At 40.8% G+C, this 21631-nt stretch overlaps 1 protein-coding gene across 4 annotated transcripts in view; it reads left to right on the forward strand.

Moving 5' to 3' along the window:
- Positions 1–21631, forward strand: part of GEMIN5 (gem nuclear organelle associated protein 5) — a 41306-nt gene that overhangs the window by 12545 nt on the left and 7130 nt on the right. Inside the window, exons 11-23 of one of the 4 annotated variants that reach the window (XM_005599266.4) lie at positions 749–885; positions 2620–2693; positions 3625–3806; positions 6314–6453; positions 7628–7799; positions 10313–10540; positions 12514–12627; positions 13028–13150; positions 14321–14419; positions 14832–14969; positions 15807–15954; positions 20425–20544; positions 21053–21263. In XM_005599266.4, the coding sequence (XP_005599323.3) occupies positions 749–885; positions 2620–2693; positions 3625–3806; positions 6314–6453; positions 7628–7799; positions 10313–10540; positions 12514–12627; positions 13028–13150; positions 14321–14419; positions 14832–14969; positions 15807–15954; positions 20425–20544; positions 21053–21263 (1886 nt within the window). The remainder of the gene's footprint in view (positions 1–748; positions 886–2619; positions 2694–3624; positions 3807–6313; positions 6454–7627; positions 7800–10312; positions 10541–12513; positions 12628–13027; positions 13151–14320; positions 14420–14831; positions 14970–15806; positions 15955–20424; positions 20545–21052; positions 21264–21631) is intronic. The other 3 variants (XM_023617343.2, XM_023617346.2, XM_023617347.2) reach the window with 3 other exon arrangements.

Below are 21631 nucleotides of genomic sequence, written 5' to 3' on the forward strand. Positions count from 1 at the left end.
TGGTGGAGTGGTTAAGTTCACGTGCTCCACTTCGGCAGCCCAGGGTTTCACTGGTCCGGATCCTGGGAGTGGACCTAGCACCACTCGTCAGGCCATGCTGAGGCGTCATCCCACATGCCACAACCAGAAGGACCCACAACTAAAATATACAACTTTGTACTGGGGGGCTTTGGGGAGAAGAAGGAAAAATAAAAAATAAAATCTTTTAAAAAAAAGAAACGTTTATTGGATCCTTGATTTGTGCCATGCATCCTTGATTTGTTCTAGCAGTGGTGAAAACAAAACTTGCCTTTAGAGAAACCCCCCAGAACCACTGTTTGCTTCTTAAAAATCAACGAGGATTACTGTTATACTAAAGAAAGCAAAAGGACAGCTCCTTATAGTCAGTCATAGGAAGTCCTGCAGCTCCATAGATTTAAGTGCCCGAGGAGTCCTTATTTCTAGAAGAAAAAGTAAATTCTCAGAAACTGTGAGATGTTTTCTGAGCCCAGCTTTGGCACCCCTACTATTTTGAATGGCAGAAGACTGTTTAAAGCAAATATGTTGCATTATAAATATTAATGTAGAATTAGTATGCCTTTTTTATTTCTGCTCCCAACTGTGCACAGATGCAAAGAACACTGATTTTATTTCAATGTATTAATATCTTTTAAAACAACTCATAATATGATATGATTGTACCATAGCAACAAATAGTTAAACTGGTGAAGTGCAAAACTGATAAGCTGTCTTTGCTTATCTCATATAGGAGGAGAAGGAGACAGACCTTCCCTCACTTTGTACAGCTGTGGAGGGGAAGGGATTGTCTTACAGCATAACCCCTGGAAGCTTAGTGGAGAGGCCTTTGACATCAACAAGCTCATCAGGGACACCAATTCAATCAAAGTAAGTTCTTGTGGTCTAAAGTCTCCTCTTGATGTGTATGTCTTCTTGATTTCCCATCTCACATAATAAATGTCATTATTAGAGATATTCTTGATGCTCAGTCAGGTTTCTTAGATGTTCTTAAAAGGCTCAGTGAATTCTTGAGTTATGACATATCTTAGAAGTCTTTATCCTTGAGTAAAGCAAGGTACTAAAACAAAAAGTTTTGTCTCCATTGCCATGGTGATTTATTATAAACTTTCAGGTCTTGGATATAAAGCACCTTTTCAGACCAAGCACCTCCTCCAGTGTGAGGCCTTAGTAAAAATAACTTTCTACAATGGTGTCCAAGTACGGCTGCAAGTTACTTTGTTCAAGACAGATTATCATCTTGTTTTTAATTTTTTTTAGTGAAATAATTATAGATTTTACACAAAAGCTCCAAAAATAATACAAACATTTCCCTTATATTCTTGCCCCAGATTCCCACATTTAGTCACATTTGCTTTACCATTCTATCAGTCATTTGTCTGCCAGAACTGTCTTTTGAAGTGAAACCATAAATGTTGAGATTTCCTTACTCGTTCAAATGAGCAATTTTTAATGCTGCTCATTATTTTTGTATGGCTAGCATAAAAATAACATTTAATCATAAGTTTAATTATTTTTATTGATATATTCCTTCATTGTCTTAAATGTTATCTGAACATTACAGTCAGCAATGAATAAAAGAGACAAAATTCCTTTTCCTAATGAATTTTTAGTTTTGTGGCAGTTGAATATATGGATCAGAAGCTCATACAAAGAGTTTGGGCTGGAACTAGAAATTTGGAATCCCTTCACATAAATGGCAGCTGAAGAAGCTGTGGACATGTATGAGGTGGTCTAAAGAGACAAGTAAGAAAGAAAGAGGGCCCAGGCAGCCTTGGGGAACACCAACATACGGAGTTAGAAGAAAAATGATAATCTACAAAGAAATCGAAATATAATGATGTATACGTGAAAAAAAGATTTGTAGCTATGTGTGGTGATGAATGTTAACTTGACGTATTGTGGTGATCATTTCACAGTATCTACAAATGTCAAATCAAAAAATAAAAGAAACATGATTCTGGAAAGGAAACAGAAGGGATAAGAAGAAAACAAGGACAGTGTGTATGGTTTTTGTTCAGGAGACCATGACCCTCATGTCAAAGCCGATGGACATGTTTCATTCTTTATTGTGGGATAAAAATCATTTTAAGGAGCCAGCCCCATGGCCAAGTAGTTAAAATTCTGTGTGCTCCTCTTCAGTGGCCCAGGTTCACGGGTGGCCACTGGGTGCGGACCTACTCCACTTGTCAGCCATGCTGTGGAGGCATCCCACATACAAAAAGTAAAAGAAGATTGGCACAGATATTAACTCAGGACTAATCTTCAAGAAAAAGAAAGATTGGCAACAGATGTTAGCTTAGGATGAATCTTCCTTACCCGAAAAAACAAAATCATTTTAATAAGGTTCATTTCACAAGACTAGACACTGTAGACATTTAGTATTTACTGGTCTCTTTTTGTCCCAATTAGGAAATTATAATTAGAATACTTGTCTTAGTAACTCTTTGGCTAATTATGTAGATTATTTACAAGAATGGCTGTTGTATAATTAGAACATTTTGAAACTCTAGGGATTTTTTTCTCAAGCTGTCGTGATTGATTTGTAAGTATGTGGAAAGAAGAACAATGTTTTTAGTCAAGATTGGTTTGTTTTCTTCCTAGTACAAATTGCCTGTACACACAGAGATCAGCTGGAAAGCAGATGGCAAAATCATGGCTCTTGGCAATGAAGATGGGTATGTGTTTGTTTCTTTAAAAAAAAAAAACAGCTTTGTAATTGTACGTATATTTGATCACAAGCTGGTTCATGCCATCTGTAATATCAGTTGAGTAAGCCCAGTTGTATTTGATATTCTACTTTATCCTTGGTATCCTTGAATGATCCAGGAGCTCTCTGCATCTTTGAGAACTGCAAAATAATTTGGATATTTTCAGTCCGAGGAGGATATTTGCCTACTCTGTGTTTTGACTGTTTATGCTTGACAAAATGCTCATTTTCTACGTGGAACTGCCTAAATCTCCCTTCATCTTTTATTTATTTATTTTTGTAAGGAAGATTGGTCCTGAGCTAACATCTGTTGCCAGTCTTCCTCTTTTTGCTTGAGGAAGATTGCTCCTGAGCTAATACTTGTGCCAGTCATCCTCTATTTCATGTGGGATGCCACCACAGCATGGCTTGACAAGCACTGCTGGGTCAGTGCCCAGGATCCAAACCTGTGAACCCCAGGCCAGTGAAGCAGAGCATGTGAACTTAACTGGTACACCGCCGGGCCAGCCCCACTCCCCTCATTTTTTTTAAACTAAGCCCAGGCAGAAATGCTTTTTAGGCCTCACCATGCCCTTTCCAACGTTGAACATAGTGACATAGTCCTAATTCAGCCATTTGTTCATGAGTTCTTCTGTCAGCTTCTCCCCAGCACCGTTTATTACAAAAGCTTGATGAAGTACAACTTTCCAGGGATTGTTGGGATTTTTTTAAGCTGAATATACTTGTTTGAGGGAACAGCCTTTTGTACCTTGTTCTTTGTGAGAGAGTGACCTTTGCAGTGATAGATACGGTTCTCCTCTTCCGTTTCACCTTTCCTTGACTGAAGAAATGAGATCTCTGTTTGTATGGAACTAATTTGATCACCCATCTTTTTTGTCTTGGTGTGTTTCTTATTCCAGATCAATAGAAATATTTCAGGTTCCTAACTTGAAACTGATCTGCACCATTCAGCAGCACCACAAGCTTGTGAATACCATTAGTTGGCATCATGAGCATGGCAGCCAGCCAGAGCTGAGCTATCTGATGGCCTCTGGGTCCAACAATGCCGTTATTTATGTGCACAACCTGAAGACTGTCATAGGTAACTTTGGTTTCTCCATACTGAGGGTGAGATGTGTTCAGCTGCTTTCCATTCCAATCTTTGTACCTGTTTGCTTTCTTCTTGGTATTAAAATAAATGTTATTCTTATTTTTTTCTGCTTTCAAAAGTAATATATTCATCTTATTTAAAATATCCTTTCAAACATGACAAAAATGTTAACTTAGAACGTAAAGTTCCTCCCGTAATCCCATCCTTCATAATAACCAGTGTTAGTAGTTTACTGCATGTTTTCTCCAGATTTTTAAAGTATTTATTTACCTACGTATGTGTATATGTTAATATATAGGTTTGCACTTCCATATACTTGTGTGAGAGAATCTTCTATACCTAGCTAAAAAGAAATCCCCGTATAATATTGTTTGAAATTTTTCTTCTCTAAATTTACAAAATCTGTCTTGCCATCGTTTTATGTCAGTACATAAAGATCTGTCTTACTGCTATTAACAGATACCTATTCATTCCGTTATATGGACATACCGTATTTATCTATTCCCTCATTGATATTTAAATTATTTACAGTTTTTACAGTTTAAGTAATACTACAGTGAATACCCTTGTGTGTATATCTTCATGAACTTGAATGAGGACTTTTCTTAAATAAAATTTCTGGAAGTGGAATTGCTAGGTGACATGGACATTAAAAATGTATAGTTAGGGGCTGGCCCTGTGGCTGAGTGGTTAAGTTCATGCTCCACTGCGGTGGCCCAGGGTTTCACCTGTTTGGATCCCGGGCGTGGACATGGCACCGCTCATCTAACCATGCTGAGGTGGCATCCCACATGCCACAGCTAGAAGGACCCACAACTGAAAATATGCAGCTATGTACGAGGGGGCTTTGGGGAGAAAAAGGAAAAATAAAATCTTTAAAAAAAAAATGTATAGTTAATTATAGTTATTGCTAAGTGGCTCTCCGAAAAGACTGTGCCAGTTTATATTCCCTCCTGTAGCGTTTGAGTATTTTACAAACACACCACACACTCCATTCCCATGTTTGATTGCGTCTAATTCCCACAATCCTGTGAGGTAGGTTTTGTTATCCTCATTTTCCTGGTGATTAAATTGAGGCCCAGAGAGGTTACTAATTTCCTTAAATCCCACAGCTAGTGTATGACTGAGCCTAGCTTCAAGCCCACGCTGGCCCGCTGCAGAGCCCGCCTGTGTTCTGGCGAGTGCTCTACCCTTCCTAGCAGGTTGATCTTTTCCAGGTGTGTGACTTCTTCCTTAAAGAGTGTCAGACTTCTCTGAACCCCCTTCAGCACCCAGAAGAACCACAGTAAGTGGTCAGAAGAGCCCTTTTTTCCATATGAAGGAAGCGGGATTGCTCTTCTCTAATAGGAAGGAAGTATAGTCCGACACTCAGCTGTTTCCAGGGTGCTGCAGGGTCAGCGCCGTCGGCCACAGTGGGAATCGCTGACCTTTTCAGTTTCTCTAGACCTGATTTCCACCGGTTTGCCGAGAATCCTTATTTGTAACAACAAAAAAATTGATTCTAACAATGGCTCTCCCAAGTTAAAAGCAATACAGAAGAAGTATTAAAATGTACACAGATTTTTCTAAGAACAGAGTAGGCAGTGCGTGACTCATGAGCATAGTTAGAAAGCTTGTCCCGGTCCTTATTGTTACTGGGGTTCCAGATTGAACGTCCACGTTGGCAAAGGGCATTGGCTTAGTTCCGACGCGCAGCGCAGATCGTCTTCTCTGACGTTACCGTCCTGGCGGGTTTGACTCAAGTTCATTTTATTTTTACCTTCTTATTCTTAAATAATTCAGATTTAAAAGAAAGTTGCAAGAATAATACAAAGAACTCCCATATACTTTTTCATAGATTCAGCGTTTTAACATTTTGTCACATTTGCTTTGTTTTGTGTTTGTATACATTTTTTTTTTCTAAACTGTATTGCATGCATCATGCCCCCATATCCCTTAATATTTGCGTATTTTGTAAGAATAATGATGTTCCCTTACATAACTACATTTCCACTATCAAATTCAGTTAACAACATACAATTATTTCATCTGCCATCCATATTCTAGTTGTGTCGGTTGATCCAATAATGTCCTTTATATGTGGAACGGTTTCTCAGCCTTTTTTTAAATCTTACATGATGTTTTTGAAGCATACTGGCCAGTTGTTTCATAGATGTCCCCTCAATTGGGGTTGGTCTGGTGTTTTCTCGCAATTAGATTCAGACGACACATTTTTAGCCAGAGTTCCATGTAAGTGATGATATGTCTTCCTTAGTATCACATCCAGAAGGTGTAATTTTCATTTGGATAGCTTTTAGAAAGAAAAACTGACAGCTCACACTTCCTGCAGTAAGCCCCTGTTCCAGGCCCTGCGGATGTGCCACACTCTTAACCACTGAGCAGCATTGCCTGCTGAAAATCACCTAGATGGCAAAGTCTTGACTCTTGCCCCAGTAACACTCACTTCTCTGTCCTTTTTTTGTTATTGGTAGAAATGACGTCTTCCCCTTGTCTTGTAGAGAGCAATCCTGAATCTCCAGTGACCATTACAGAACCCTACCGGACCCTCTCTGGGCACACAGCCAGGATTACCAGTCTGGTGTGGAGCCCACATCACGATGGAAGGCTGGTATCCGCTTCCTACGATGGAACAGCTCAGGTACTATTGTGTCCTTGATTCTGTGAGTTCTTCACTGTGTCCTCTAACTTAAACTCTTTCCTCTTTTCCCCCAGTCGTGTGTGTTTCCCTTCCCTCATCATGGTCTTCTACAGAAAGGGATTTTCTGAGCTCTAGAGGACATTTTAGTTTCATTCCATGTATCTGGGCCCTTGGCAGGCTAAGATTGGGGGTTTTTTCTATATATTTTAAAATATATTTTTAAGATTTTATGTTGACTTATTGTCAGTATGATGGACTAAACTGACGTGACAAGTACTCGCACCTGTTCAAACACAGAAATGGTGGCTATAAATCATGAACAGAATTTTTAATAATAAATTGGTAAGTGAGAAATTTTCAAGCTCTAAAAAGTAAAGATGAGATGCCAAGCTATAGCTATGAGATAGGAGTTTCAGACATCAGAACCAGAATAGAAGTTAGGAAATGGGGCTCTAACATCTGTGATGGATGTCTCTGTCTTGAGCTGTAATGGAGCTGTCTGCACAAAGCTGAGAGCTATGAAGGGCTGCCTCCTGTGAAGTGGAGGCTGGAGTAATTCAGGAAACAGCAAGGAAATTGATTATTTGCCCAGAGACTTGGGAACAAAAGAATCACCTGTGAGAATTAGAACCCTAACCATACACCACACATGCAGGTGTGGGCTGTGAATTAGAATTCTCTTCATGATACCAGAATCCCCAGCCCAAAAAATAACATACGACACTGGTTCAGGACAGTGAAATCCATAGGGCACCTTTAGAAGCTCTCTCAAAATTATCCCCATGGGAATGTCTCTACATCCCAGAGAACATAAGCCTCCCCCACAGCAAATAGCACTCTCTGAAATTGAACTCCTAAGAGAAAATTACAAATCACAAGAGAAATAAGAGTACACAGATGAAAAAAAATTTTTTTTAACTTATACCCCCAAAACAATAGAATACAGTCATACATTCTGAGAAATGCATCATTAGGTGATTCTGTCATTGTGTGAACATCATAGAGTATACTTAGACAAATACGGATGATACAACCTACTATACACCTAGGCTAGATGGTACTAATCTTAGGGGACCACCAGCATATATGTGATCTGTTTACCAAAATGTCGTTATGTGGTGCATGAACTGTAACTAGAAATTTGTCTATTCTGTCATGTGATTTTTGGTTTTAGGTATGGGATGCTCTCCAAGAAGAGCCTGTGTGCAATTTCCGAGGACATCGGGGTCGACTATTTTGTGTGGCATGGTCACCACTGGATCCAGACTGCATCTACTCGGGGGCAGATGACTTCTGTGTGTATAAATGGCTCACTTCCATGCAAGAACATTCCCGGCCTCCTCAAGGTCAGTTAGAACCTAGAGCCCTTACTTGCCTAATTCCCTTTCTCCCTTCCATAGTAATTGAGTTGATCAGGGTTAAGCAAGAAAGATATTCATGCAGGGTGGCACCGACAGTATGATGGGGGTTTAGAGCCTAAACGAGGAAGGCAGCCATGAGGGGCCTGAGGACAATACCCAAATAGTAAACAAGTATACCTAGCACCCAGATCTTGGTTTCTAAATATCATTCTCTGTTAAAGGGGACCAACGAGGGCTTCTTAGAGAAATGGCTAATTCCAGGTTGGGACAGGAAAAATACAAAATTAGCATGACACATCATCTTTTTTTTTTTTTTAAAGATTTTATTTTTCCCTTTTTCTCCCCAAAGCCCCCCGGTACATAGTTGTGGGTCCTTCTAGTTGTGGCTTGTGGGACGCTGCCGCAGCACGGCTTGACGAGCAGTACCATGTCCGTGCCCAGGATCCAAACTGGTGAAACCCTAGGCCACCAAAGCAGAGCACATGAGCTTAATCACTTGGCCATGGGGCTGGCCCCGTGACACATCATCTTATGCCACAAACAAGGAAAGTCATCAAAGAACTGAGATAGATCAAAAGGACAGAGAAGCCAGCTTGTACTGGCTCCCCCTAACCAATCCGGGACAATCTGAACTAGAAAATAATTAACAGGAGAATTCTGTTTCTAGCTATGAAAAATTAATTGGTGCCAGACTTGCCCACCTGGCATGAACAGCTAGAAAACTAGACAATATATTAAACAACTAGAAACGTTCCCAAAGAAATTAAATGATAGATCCACAGAAAGGCTTATAAAAGAATGCTCATAGCAGCTTTATCTGTATCACCACAAACTGGGAACAACCCAGATGTCCATCAGCTGGTAAATAAACTGTGCTCCATCCCTACCGTGGAGTTCTGCTCAATACAAGGAAAGTAAGTACTGATAAACACAGGATGATCTCAAAAAACATGCTGAGCAAAAAAATCTGGGCACATAGTTCTAATATACAGTATATAATCGGGAATTCTAAACAAGCAAAACTAAAACTACAGTGAGAAGAGGTGGCCTGGGGCTCAGGAGGGGTTGCATCTTACTACAAAGAGGAGGGATGAGAGAATGCTTTGAGATAATGGAAATACTTTATATTTTATTTGTGACTGATAAATGACTATACATCTGTCAAAACTCATCAAAGTATTAAAAAGTGGATATATTTTATTTGCATTAAATTATACCTCAAAAAAAACAAAGGATAAAAACTTTAAAAAAGTAAATAAGTAACCGTAATAGATTAAAACATAAAACAGGAATCCATGAGTCCATACTAATAAGAATAAATGAATGTCTAAATAAATGGGGAGAAGCAAAAGCTCTTCTTTGCAGTAGAATGCCAACTAATAAATGTAGAATGAACAATGGAATTAGACAATTACCAGTCATCGTAGCAATCTTTAGTCAAGAAGCGTAAGTGGAGCCCACCCTGATGGTCTAGTGGTTAAAGTTCCAAGCTGTCTGCGTCAGTGCCCCAGGTTCGCTTCCCAGTTGAGGGACCCCACCAGCCATCTGTCAGTTGCCATGCTGTGGTGGGAGCTCACATAGAAGAACTTAGAACTACGACATACAACCATGCACTGAGGCTTTGAGGAGAAGAAAAAGAGAAAAAGAGAAAGATTGCCCACAGATGTTAGCTTAGGGCAAATCCTTCCCCACACACACAAAAAATTCTATTAAAGCAAAAGAAACATCAATGGATATTAAACTAGTGGATGCATATACTTAGTAGATACAAAGAGAAAACAGTTTTTCAGAGAGAAACCTGCAAGGCACTCCTTAATCACGTGATCAAAGTAAACAACTAAATCATGAAACGAATAGAAATTATGTGCTACATCATAGGTTGCACCAAGATGAACACAGCATTGCTTCTGTGTATTCCAACCAAAAAATGCACAACCTAAATCTAATCATGAAGAACATCAGGCAAACCCAAATTGAGGGGAAATCAACAAAATAACTGTCTATAATCTTAAAAAGTTTCAAGTCATGGAAATCAAAGGAAAACTGAGCCTGTTCCAGGCTGAAGGAAACTGTAGAGACCTAATAAGCAAGTGTAACATGTAATCTTGGATTGATTCCTTTTGCTGTTCAAGACATTGTTGGTACACTTGGCGGAACTTGAATGAGTGTGCGGAGTAAACAGTAGTAACATATTGATGTCAATGTCCTGATGTAATGGTTGTGCTGCAGTAATGTAGGAGAATGTCCTTGTTTGTAGGATACACACTAAATTATGCAGGGGTAATTGGGCATCCTATTTATGATTTAATGAAATCCCAAAAGGGTTTGGTTTGGTTTGGTTAACATTTTGGTAACGTAACTCTAAAAATCCATTGGGAAGGAAAGGAAAGGAAAGAATGCTATCAGAAAGAGTGATGAGGTTTCGGAGATTATCTCCTAAAGTGCTTTTAACCAAGACTATATATAGTTTATGCTTTTCTTAATTGCAATTCCTGTAGGTAAAAAAAGTATTGAATTAGAGAAAAAAAGGCTCTCTCAACCTAAGCCAAAGCCCAAAAAGAAGAAAAAACTCACCTCGAGAGTGCCCGTAAAGCAGGAATTGTGTGACGGGAACGAAGAGGAGAGCACGAGGGAGAGCTCGGGGCCCGTTGAGAATGGCGTGTCTGACCAGGAGGCTGAGGAGGAAGCCCGGGAGCCGGAGCTGCCCTGTGAGGTCGCCTCAGCGGGTATGTGGTCGAAAGCCGTGATTCACCTACTCTCTAGGACTTCATAGTCGTGACCAGGAAACTAAGCCAGGTCCTTATTCATTGCCACACTGCTCTGCCCCGACCTGTTTTCCCAGCTCTTTAGCTTAGGTTGTATCTTTGATGCCCTTAGAAACTGCGTTTTTTAAAAAGATTTTTTTAAGACTCTAAAATATTTTAAACACCTTCAAAGTGTTAAAGGGGATCTAGTGGATGATTGGGATGGAGATAGGGAAGTTCTGTAGAGAAAGCTTCTTACCAGCTTGGGCAGGTAAGACATGGGACAGAGTGAAGCTGGGGTAGTATATACATACACACTTACATGGGACGAGTTTAACAATATGACATCATCAGCCTTGTTTATGGAAAGAAACTGCCGTCTGCCGTCCCTTACCAAGGTCTGACCTAGACGCCACCACCGCTCTGGGAACTTGCAGGCTCTCACCCTTCCCACTTGAGTTTGTACCTGGTTTTTTTCCTGGAAAAAAATGTATGAATGGTGATGAGGTTCTTCAGGTCTTTTAAGCTATAGTGGCAGTTCTCAGATTTCTCACAAAACAGTTTTTCAGGGTTCCGTCACTAATTTCTAAAAATGCAGTCTGTTTCTAGTTTGAAGAGAAAAAATTGTCACTGGATAAAATTTTAGCACTTTAAATCTTTTTTAAGCTTTTACCTTAAAGCACTGGTGCCTGTTAACCTGTTAAAATGAATGATTAAATCGTAAACAATATAAATAGAAGCAGTGATTCATGTTTAATTCTAAAAGAGAATATTTTGATTTGACAGAATTAAAATGGCCAAAATATATGGTACAGAGGGATCCCTGACCCTCTCCATCGCAAGAGATAGCCGTTGGACCCATAGTCTGGGTAAATAGCTAAAATTTGGGGCCAGCCTGGTAGCACGGCGGTTAAGTTCACATATTCCACTTCAGCAGCCCTGGGTTCGCTGGTTTGGATCCTGGGTGTGGACCTACGCACCACTTGTCAAGCCATGCTGTGGCAGGCATCCCGCATATAAAGTAGAGGAAGATGGCACAGATGTTAGCTCAGGGCCAGTCTTCCTCAGCAAAAAGAAGATTGGCAGCAGATGTTAGCTCAGGGCTAATCTTCCTCAAAAAAAAAAAAAAATGCTAAAAGCTTATGGATTTAGTTTTTAGGCTCATCAAAATACCTTTTTATCACAAAATAGCTGCACAAAATGTCCTTTACCAATAGATCAACAGCTGGGTTTTTTTTTAATTCATGGTTGTATATGCTCAGGATTGTGACTCCATATCACATTCGCTTAATATTTTCTATTGGTCAAGTTGTTCCTTGTTTGTGTAATTAAATATACAGTTAGTACTTTGTCACCTAAATATGTAAGAAGTCCTTTGTCACCTGAGCCAAGTTTAAGAATCCCTGGGCTTGTGATATAAAGTTGTAGCGGCTAGAAGCTTCTAACTTTTCTTTAGATCAGTTAGTCAAAGTTCTGAGTAGTAAACTTACAGATTCCTAGAACACAGTGTGTGCCGTGGGGAGAGGGAGGCCGCCCACGCCTCCTTTCCAAAGTGTTTCTCTCATATTTCGAGTAGTCGATAAATGACACCGTTAAGCCTTGCACAGCTCTTAATTTTTCTTTTTTTTTTTTAAAGATTGGCACCTGAGCTAACATCTGTTGCCAGTCTTCTTTTTTTTCCTTCTTCTTCTTCCCAAAGCCCCCCAGTACATAGTTGTATATTCTAGTTGTGAGTGCCTCTGGTTGTGGCATGTGGGACGCCACCCCAGCATGGCCTGACGAGCGCTGCCATGTCCGCGCCCAGGATCCAAACTGGTGAAACCCCAGGCTGCCAAAGGGAGCACACGAACTTACCCACTCAGCCACGGGGCCAGCATAGCTCTTAATTTTTAAAAAGAATTACATTCTACGTTGTTCTTATCCAAACATTTTTTTCTTTTTCCTCCATGATGTAGTTTCTAGAGAATCAGTTATCTGCACTCCAGTTTCCTTAGGTTTTGAAAAGTCAAAAGTCACCGCTAATAACAAAGTCACTTTACCAAAAAAGGAGACACCTAAAGAGAAGCCAGGTTGGTATCTAATCATTAAAATATTTTGTTCAAGCATCCTCAAATATTACATGCAACTGCAAACTCAAAAGTGCATGGCTTTTGGTTTTTTTAGGTTTTAAATATTTTTAAATGTTTTGATTATGTTTCAGTTTGGGGTCATGTGTGTAAATATTTTTTTAGGACTTGCTGAAGTGTCGTTTGCAATTGTTGACGCTCTTCACGAGTGTTCGCAGGGACATGTTGGTGTGTGTTGGGAACATTGCCCCCAGCTGATGCGATTCATAAAGCCTCTTTGTGAGTGGGAACGTTCTGTGCCCAGCAGTACCCCTCCAGGAGGTCACATCCACATGGTGGGCATTCAGTTTTGTGTTTCTGATCAGCTCTTCTTCAGACAGTTTGTACTTTTATTACATTTCAGAAGCTTTTATCAAGAAGCGAAAAGCTCGCTCCATGCTTCCGCTGAGTACAAGCCTGGACCACAGGTCCAAAGAGGAGCTTCACCGGGACTGTTTGGTATTAGCAACTGCAAAACACTCCACAGGTACAAAAAGACGCTCCGTGGCCCATCCGTAGTTTTCCGGGAACTGGCACATAAGACGTGCTTGTTTATTTGCTGAATGAATGAGCAAACAAATGTCCAAAATTAGTCTGTCTTTCTTCTTTCTTTTCCAACCTTCCCTCTCCCCACACCCCACTGCCAGGTTGCCCATTGTGACCCACTGTCAGCACTCCACAATGCCTTTGAGATGTAATGCTCTCCTTTTATTGGTATAAATTGAGTTGTAACCAGCCATCTGTTTGTCAGAATTGGTATGATGACTTAAATATCTCAGCATGAATCTTCTGCTTCAACTATTCTTCCCCAGTAAACAGTATCTTCGTGTAGAAAAAAAAAAATACTTGCTTATTGGAAATATACCCATAATATGGCAGTTCCTTTAAAAAAAATTTGATGGAAGTTTTTGTTTATAGAAGGTTTTTGGCTTTAATTTTTCAAAGCCCTCATCTAATGTGCATTATTTTGATATTTGAGCAATTTTTTTTTTAATTTTGAATTTTATGTGTTGAAAAGGGACACACACAATAAAATAAAATTCAAACAGTATGAAAAGAAAGTAAATCTCCTTCCACCCCTCACACCTACTCCTCCATTTCTCCCCTGAGGCCACACTGTCACCAGTTTCTACTCTCTCCAGAGGTATTTTCTGCTCCTTTCATATATATAGCACTCTTTTTGGAATTTTATGATGACTTCCTATGACTTTAGAAAATTAACCATATAGTTTTACATTATTTCCTTTATTGGAAAATTACTCAGTTGACTTATTTAAAAAACAAAATGACCATTGAATCCCCGTGTAGTAGATCCTAGTGAACATTCAGACATTTTTTTACTTGTTAGTTTTTTTGGTTTTGTTTTGTGTTGGGTTTTTTACTGCATTTAAATACATGTTGAATTTGGGGTTGGCTTTTCGTATTCTTTTTTTCCTAAGCCTTTCTTTGAGCAAACTGCAAACTAAATTGTCTCATTGGATTTTGCCAAGGCTGAGCTTAACAAACGGGAAGTATTTTCTTATTGTGCTACCTGTGTAAACAGGAGCAGAGGACTCTCACTGTCTGAAGTGGTTCTGGACATACGTTGGGAAGTAATTGGACAGAAAACAGTAACCTCTGTAGTCACTCCATCTGATTTTTTGTCTTTTTGAATTAGCAGAGCTAAATGAGGATGTGTCTGCTGATCTTGAGGAAAGATTTCACCTGGGGCTTTTCACAGACAGGACTACCCTCTACAGAATGATTGAGGTTGAAGGTGAGGCAAGCCCAGTCAACAAAATCCTGTCCACCTTTATGCTTCCCCAGTGCTTTGTACCTACCTCCTTTACAGCTGCCACCCTGTGGCATGGTCATGGTTGGTTTTCCCTGTAAACTAACTGGGTTTTGAGCTCCCTGGTTTGCGTTTTCACATAGACCCTTTGCATCTGTCAGAGGACCCTAAACATACAGTGTTCACTCTGAGTGACTGAATGCAAGTGAAGGTGGGTGGATGGACAAGTGACATGGAGCCCCGTCACGAGCACTCTAGGAAGTGACTTAACCATCAGCAAGTCACAACATGTTCTAGGAGTTCGTTCCTCTCCTTCATCCTGCCTTTCTTTTTCTAGAAGTCAGTGCAGACAGATGTTCCTGAAACATCTTGCTAACATGATCTCTCCTCTAAACAGGAAAAGGTCACTTGGAGAATGGCCACCCTGAGTTATTTCACCAGCTAATGCTTTGGAAAGGAGATCTAAAAGGTGTTCTCCAGACTGCAGCAGAAAGAGGGGAGCTGACCGACAATCTCGTGGCTATGGCGCCAGTCGGTATGTTCTATTCAACAAAAGCTCCATCATTTCTAGGACACATCCACTAAAGACGGACGTTGTTTTGAAGGACACTTTGGCCATGTCCAGTAAAATTTTAAATGCACATACCCTTTGATTCAGCAATTCTAATAGTAGAAATTTAACTACTCACACATGCAAAATGACAAATATATATGGACTATCATTGTAGCAGTATTTGTAACAGCAAAAGATCACAAGAACCTCTATGTCCATCAGTAAGAGACTGGTTAAATTTTGTACATCTATACAGTAGAAACTCCCACAGACAGCACAAAAATGAGGCAGATCTGTGCATTCCGATATGGAATAAACTCCAAAGGATAGTAAGTGAAAAGAATCAAAGTATAAATGCACAACAGAATATTAATACTGTCATTTATGTTTGCACATGTGTGGTTATGTATCCATAGACTTATTTCCAAAGGTTTCAAAAGAAACTGGTAATAACAGGAAACGTAACATCACCAGCACCCTGGAAGCTTCTCTCATGCTCCCTTTCACTCACTGTCTCCCAACACCCCAGCCAAGAGTAACCACTATCCCGACTTCCATACTCTTTTGTACATTTTGGATTTTGTACGATTTCGTATGTATTACATAATCAAACAGTGTATGTTTCAAAATATGAGTATAGGAAGAGGTAGATAGACGAAGCAGGTGATCTTTAATGGCAATTGAATTGATACCTAAATGTTCTTCTTAATGCTGTGACAAAAAACAAGGCCTTTTCATCCCAAGTGTAAACGTGCATGCTTATTTTTCTGCTTAAACCTGTTTCTTATTTAACTGCAATCTTTTGTTTCTTTTATTTAGCTGGCTACCACGTGTGGGTGTGGGCTGTGGAAGCTTTTGCCAAACAGCTCTGTTTTCAGGATCAGTATGTTAAGGCTGCTTCTCATCTGCTTTCTATCCACAAAGTGTATGAAGCTGTGGAGCTGCTCAAGTCAAACCATTTCTACAGGTCTGTATGACCCTACAGTTGAACCAACAGTTGGATATAACATGAAAATAATGTACTTAACAGCTCTGCTTCCTGATAACAGGCATAAAACTTTTTTTTTTCTGCTGAGGAAGATTTGCCCTGAGCTAACATCCACTGCCAATCTTCCTCTTTTTGTATGTGAGCCACCACCACAGCATGGCCACTGACAGAGGAGAGGTGTAGGTCTGCGCACAGGAACCAAACCTGGGCTGCTGAAGTGGAGCACACCAAACTAGGCAACTGGGGCTGGCCCAGCTTAAAACTTTTATTATAATTAAACATCTCAAACATGCAGAAACATATATACTAGCTTAACAAACATCAATGCATCCACCACCTATACTTAACAAATGTGAACTTTTATCAGTATTTGCCACTGATCTTTTTTGAAACTTCTGTGTGTTAAATACTAACACAAATAGAGAAAACAGCATAAGACAAAGAGACAGAATCTTGCCAGCCACCCCAAAAGCTGTGTGCCCCCAGTTTTTTTAAAAATAACGTTATTCCAGATTTAGTTGAATTGCCTTTCCCCAATTCTGTCTTCATACGTTCTCTAGAAGTAACCATTCTCCTGAGATTGGTGTGAATCCTTCCTATCCAAGTTATTATTCTTTCACTGTGATACATACCTAAGTACTGACAAACAAAGGGAGCTGACTGTTTCTTGGAGACAGCATACAGTTTGGTCTTGTTTTATCCAGGCTGACAGTCTCTACCTTTTATATGGCTTTTTGGGGGTTTTTTTTTGGTGAGAAAGATTCACCCTGAGATAACATGTGTGTCAGTCTTCCTCTATTTTGTGTGTGGAATGCCTCCACAGCATGGCTGATCAGTGGAGTAGGTCCATGCCCAGGATCAGAACCTGCAAACCTGGGCCACCAAAGTGGAGCACACAGAACTTTTAACCACATGGGGCAAGCCCCAGTTTCTGCCTTTTAGTTGGAGTGTTTAGACCATTTATATTTAATGTATATGTTGGTATGATTGATTTAAATCTACCATCTTGCTATTTGTCCTATCTGTAATTGTTCATTTCTTTTTTTCATGCTTTCTTTTGGATCAACTGAATATTTTCTTTATCTCCAATACCGGCCTATGAGCTATACTCCTCTGTGGGTTTTTTTTTTTATGGTTACTGTAGGGTTTATTATGAGCATTTTTAATTTATCACAATTTATCTTCAAATAATACTGTATCAGGGCCAGCCCCAAGACCAAGTGGTTAAGTTCACACATTCTGCTTTGGGAGCCAAAGGTTTTGCCAGTTCAGATCCTGGGTACAGACACGGCACCACTCATCAAGCCATGCTGAGGCGGTGTCCCACATAGCACAACCAGAAGGACCCACAACTAGAATATACAACTGTGTACTGGGGGGCTTTGAGGAGAAGAAGAGGAAAAAATAATAATATTGTACCACTTCTTGTATACCCCATCTTACTTCTTTCCTTCCTCCTATCCTTTCTGCTTTTGTTGCCATATATTTGACGTTATAACCCCACATTACACTATCACAATTTTTGCTTTAAACAATCATCTTCTTAAAAAATGTTTAAAATAATTTTTAAACACTTTTTATATTTGCCCACATTCGTCTTATTTCCAGCACTTTTCATTCTCTTATGTAGATCCAAGTTTCTGGTTGCTATCCGTTTCTTCTTCACCTGAAGAACTTCAACATTTTTTTAGTGTGGTTCTTGTAGTGACAAATTCTACCAACTTTTGTTTGTTTATAAGTCCCTAATTTTGCCTTGGTTTTAAAGGTTCTTTCACTGAGGGGAGAATTCTAGATGGGACGTTCTTGTCTTTTATCGCCTCAAAGATGTCATTCCATTTTCTCTTGGCTTACATTGTTTTTGACTTGACCACTGCATTTATTCTTATCTTTGTTACATGGGAACTGTGTCTTTCTCTGCCTGTTTTAGGACTTTCTCCACTGATTTTCAGCCATTTGATGTGATGGCTTTGGTGAGCCTTTCTTTTGGTTTGTCCTGTTTTGGGTTGTCTTCCTTTACAGAGTGTTGGACTCAGTTTTGACAATCAGTGAAGTTACTTGTGGACCAGCTAGATATTTTCATGGCTTATTTTTATGCTTTCTTAGGGCCGGGTTAGAGAAGTCGATATTCTAGAATTAGTTTGCCCTCCTACTTTCTGGTGTCTTTACTGAATGCCTCACATATTCAACAAATGAGAATTCAAATGTCTGGCTGGACAAAACTCAAAAGTCCCCAAGCACTGAGTGAGCTCTGAGAATTATTCAGCTGATAGTTCCCTGACTGTTGTTTGTCCAGCCTTAAAGAGTTTCCTACACATGCATGGCTTTGCGTTTAGCCAAAGACTCAACAGGCTCTCCAAGCAGAGTTCTGAAGATCTTTCTCTGGACAGCTGCTTCCTTCCTAGCATCCTGCCGCTCAAATTCTAATTGCGTTGTCTCTCAGCTCAGTGAGACTGCTGAGGCTCTGCTGGGGTTTCCCATAGGAAAATGGCTTTAGGAAGGCCGTGAGAGAGCTCGCATCATTGGTTCCCTTCTCTCCAAATCACCATCCTGTGCTCCGTGGTGTCCAGTGTCTGAAAACAGTTGTTTCAGACATATTTTGTCCAGTTCTTTAGTTTTGTGGCAGGAGAGTAAGTCTGGTCCCTATTACTCCGTCATGGCTGGAAGCTGAGGTCTCAAAATACTTCTTTTTTAAATCTTTTTTTTTTTTAAGATTTTATTTTTTTTCCTTTTTCTCCCCAAAGCCCCCGGTACATAGTTGTATATTCTTCGTTGTGGGTCCTTCTAGTTGTGGCATGTGGGACGCTGCCTCAGCGTGGTTTGATGAGCAGTGCCATGTCCGCGCCCAGGATTCGAACCAACGAAACACTGGGCCACCTGCAGCGGAGCACGCAAACTTAACCACTCGGCCACGGGGCCATCCCTCAAAATACTTCTTAACTATTGCTCTGTCTAGATCACCTTATTCTAAAACACTTTTATTCCACCTACAACTTTATGTTGGCTGCAGTCAGAAGTTGTATGTCATTTCGAAAATATTAGTTCACAGAATTATACACGTCCTCCAAATGTTAACACATTTCATTATAAAATATCAAAAAATATCACTTTCTGGGGCTGGCCCAATGGCATAGTGGTTAAGTTTGCACGCTCCACTTCGGCAGTCTCGGGTTCACCGGTTCGGATCCTGGTCATGGACCTATGCACGGCTTATCAAGCCATGCTGTGGCAGGCATCCCACATATAAAGTAGAGGAAGATGGGCACGGATGTTAGCTCAGGGCCAGTCTTCCTCAGCAAACAGAGGAGGATTGGCAGCAGATGTTAGCTCAGGGCCAATCTTCCCCCCACCCCCCAAAAAGAATTTTCTTTAGTAGCACCGTCAGTCTCATCAGAAAAGTCTTTAGCTTTGGGGACGCTGTCAAGCTCACAGTGGCAGGCACAGGGTTTCTAAAATTCTAATTTTCACTTGAAAACTTAAATTTTGTCATTGGCAACAATACTGTTGGTTGGTTTCTGTGAAATAACAGCCTCACTTTGTTTATTTTTGAGAAAACATCTGCCAACACTGAATAACTATCATTTGTTGTTTGTTATCCTTTGAAGAAGTAATGAGGTTCCAAGAAAAAAAAGGCCGCTAGTTCAGCTTGCGGTTTGTTTGTACAGGTTTTTCCTAGAGATGACCATAGTACTTGGGAGTGCAGCAGAGAACACAAAATGTTCTTCCCATTCTGTCACAAGGGTATTAAAGACATGCATTTGAGGGATTTAGTAAAATGGATCATTTTTATTGTTTCATTAAGGGCATTTGCCTTCTTTTTTTTAACTACAAGGGCCGCCACCTGCTTTTGCTCAGGTGCCAGCAGTCACCCAGCATTGCTTCTGCACAATGAGGGCAAATGTCAGCCCACTAAGAAAAGGCAAATAACCTCTTAGTTTTATTATGAAAACAGTTTTGACCTCATGAGCCCCCTGGGAATCCACAGACCACACTTTAAGAACTGCTGTCCTAGGTGAAGAATTGAGTTCAGCATGCAATTTTAACTTCCCATGTAATGCAAGAATACAGTTTTTTATAGGAAGTGGGAACAACATAAACAGCACAGAAGGGACAAGTTGTCCTACCTTTTTTTTTTTTTTTGAGGAAGATTAACGCTGAGCTAACTGCTACCAATCCTCCTCTTTTTGCTGAGGAAGACTGGCCCTGAGCTAACATCCGTGCCCATCTTCCTCTACTTTATATGTGGGACGCCTACCACAGCATGGTGTGCCAAGCGGTGCCATGTCCGCACCCGGGATCTGAACCGGCAAACCCCGGGCCACCAAAGCAAAATGTGCGAACTTAACCGTTGTGCCACCAGGCTGGCCCAAGTTATCCTATCTTGCAGCCCCTCCTAGGGCCTCTTAGAGAGGAGTCTTTTCAGATCGGCTAATTATCTGTTCTTGCCTGTAGGGAGGCCATTGCGGTTGCCAAGGCCCGGCTGCGCCCAGAGGACCCGATCCTGAAGGACCTGTACCTCAGCTGGGGAGCCATCCTTGAAAAAGATGGCCATTATGCCGTAGCAGCCAAATGGTAAGCCTGAAGGGAACAGGAGTGCGCGCAAACAGAAGAGCAGGACAAGAATAAAAGTAGTAAGTTCAGAGGCAGAAGTAAAGTGACTAGAAAGTTAGAAAGCATGTGTTTATTAAACCCAGCTTCCTAAGACTCAGCAGGACCTACCTCCTTGGTCATTATATAAATCACCATAACTATTCAAGAAACCTCAGTAGCAGACTCAGAAATGACACCTTTTTCTAATGATGTATCATCAACTAAGGAAAATGGGAGGGAATGAATCCTCTGCTTGAGTTCAGTTCAGCACATGTTGAGGATCCTTTGTGTCCTTATAGTATGGTGTTGTCACTCCTTCTCTGTGCTGCGATGGCCTCAGCCTTTACAGGAACAGCCAGAGGCAGTGACACACCTGGGACCACAGGAAGGCACGTGAGGCAAAGCGGACAGAAAGAAGATCCAGCCCTCTGGGGAGTGGGAGTAGGGGTCTGTTTATGACACTTTGTTTGAGTTTTCTTTTGTATTATAGCTATTTAGGGGCCACTTCTGCTTACGATGCCGCCAAAGTTTTGGCCAAAAAGGGGGATACAGCATCACTTAGAACGGCTGCAGAGTTGGCTTCGATCGTAGGCGAGAATGAGTTGTCTTCTTCCCTGGCTCTCAGATGTGCCCAGGAGCTGCTTCTGGCCAGGAACTGGGTGGGGGCCCAGGAAGCCCTGCAACTCCATGCAAGTCTAAAGGTCAGTCTATTGGTGTATCTCCTGGTATTTAAGGAGAAGGGCCCCAAATCTTCTTCTAGTCAAATTCCAAGTGAATAACCTAGCTGCACAACCTGTACCAATTCGGGAGGTATCCTTACAAGTGTCCAGCCCTACGAGCCCACTGAGGTACCCTGGCTTGTCAGTTGCCGTATTCAGAGTGAGAGAATGTGGTCATTCACAGTAATTCCCATTGCTGATCAGTCTGTTATACATCTTTGAATAGACTTCAGTCAGCTCGGCCCCAGGGCTGGCAGTGTAGTGTTTCTTCACTGATGCCATCAGCACATCAGTGAAAAGGGAGACGGAGTGGCCCCTATCAGAAATCACGGTGCTCTGCCTGTGGCACC

This window comes from Equus caballus, chromosome 14, assembly GCF_041296265.1.
Source record: "Equus caballus isolate H_3958 breed thoroughbred chromosome 14, TB-T2T, whole genome shotgun sequence".
Classification (NCBI taxonomy): Eukaryota; Metazoa; Chordata; class Mammalia; order Perissodactyla; family Equidae; genus Equus; species Equus caballus.